General features: G+C 47.4%; 1 protein-coding gene across 2 annotated transcripts in view; it reads right to left on the minus strand.

Moving 5' to 3' along the window:
• Positions 1–1,700, minus strand: part of ttll11 (tubulin tyrosine ligase-like family, member 11) — a gene marked incomplete at its 3' end in the record, with an annotated part of 26,375 nt that continues 24,675 nt past the window's right edge. For both annotated transcript variants that reach the window (XM_042218797.1, XM_005917215.3), the window contains 1 exon segment: positions 1–1,293. In XM_042218797.1, the coding sequence (XP_042074731.1) occupies positions 983–1,293 (311 nt within the window).

Raw genomic sequence — 1,700 nt, forward strand, 5'->3', positions numbered from 1 at the left:
TTCTTTCATTGGTTTAGTAATTTTAGCATAAAAGAAAAAGACAAGCGACCTTCCAGCAGCAGCTGCCATGTTACTCTGGAATTATGAGGCATTCGGTTTTCTAACCAAATCTCATTTAAGAATCTGTGAAACATTTTCGCCATGCAATTATTTCTAGACATCTACGTCCAATGGCAGTTGTGTGGCTACATTCTAAAGAACATAATGGCTGGAGGTCTTGCGGCTGCCTGACTGGAATAGCTGCTTGAACTGAAAGAGGATAAGTGGCCGCGCGGCCCTTTTTCCCTTTGAATACTTATTCACTTAACTCGTCGCTAATGGGCTCGTGGAAGGCGCACAGCTGAGCCGCTCACTGTCAACAGGCTTTCGCCGCTAAGCTAAATGCAAATAAATACAGCGGTGACCACACACGCGCACACACACAAGTTCAAACAGTGAGCGCACAAATGCCCAGTCACGTCCATTTCTGTGCAAAAGTAATATAGCTGAAATATTTGCTGTGCAAATTCAAGAACATAATACACTGAGGATTCTCCCTTTTCCTTATTTTATGTGTGATGTGTGGAGCGTCTAATGTTATCCCTGAAAAGAAAGTTTGTTTTACCATAAGGGTTACCAGACAAATGTGAAAGGGAGGCATATAGCTGCCTTCTAGAATCAGTAAGTCAATTAAAAGCAGCCATTTCCTCCTCCTGACTGGATCGTGTTCTTCATATATGATCCTACCGGGCGGATGGGAGGAAATGCACCGACCTCCTTATATCTTCTTCCATTTCCATTCCAACAACCCCCTGCGGGCATCTTCCTCCTCTGAAGAAAAAGCAATCAGTAAGAGAACAGTGCTCCTGCGAGTCAGCCAGCAGGGCATCGGCTCGTCCTTCTCTGGGGCTGCAGAGGAGGGGTGGACACCTAACTCCTCTGCTCCTGTGGAGAATGCTAAAGGCAGTGTTTGGGGGGGGGTTGGATGACTAGTTCCCTCTCATCAGTTCTCCACATTTGCTCTGAGCGAGCGAGGCTTGAATCTTTGATGCCGGTAGTCCTGGCTGGCCGCCCTTCGGAGGGGAGCCGGAGAGCTGAGCTGAGGGTTGGCGAGGCACGGCGTCTGAGTTTTGACGGTTCGCGGCAGCGCCCTGCTGCAGCTCAGAGAGCGCCTCTCCTCGACGCCCGACTGAGGCCCGAGCTGAGACTCGCACAGCTCCAGCAGTGACACTACCTGCTCCCTCAGTGCCAGGGATTTGAACCTGCGAGCTGCCAAGTAGAAAAAGGCTTCGACGAACGCCTGCAAGCCCATCCCTGTGAAGCAGAAGGCCAGGTTCATTAAGTCAGTAATTTCATACTGCTACTACGTGATAAACTAGCAATTCTAACACAAAGAAGAGCTTGACATTTCCCTAAAGAACCTTAGCAGCTTTATGAAGATCAAAGCATTTTTTTGTTCAGCAACTATGAAACCGCTGTGAGTTAGATTAGCTTAGCAAAAAGATGGGAAAGAACTGAGGAAAGCTAGTCTGGATTTGTCCAAAGGTAACAAAATCTACCTGTCACCACCTCTAAAGGGCCCTAATTACCTTGGCTGTTATGTAAAGACCTGCCAGCGAAGTGGAACACATGGGCAGATGAAGAAGCTTTTAATGATCCAAACTGTTCTGACAAAAAATATCAAGCTGGGTTGTTAACAAGGCGTTTGATTGCACATTAGA

Source organism: Haplochromis burtoni, unplaced genomic scaffold, assembly GCF_018398535.1.
Source record: "Haplochromis burtoni strain Fernald_Lab_line unplaced genomic scaffold, NCSU_Asbu1 Contig_23, whole genome shotgun sequence".
Taxonomy (NCBI): Eukaryota; Metazoa; Chordata; class Actinopteri; order Cichliformes; family Cichlidae; genus Haplochromis; species Haplochromis burtoni.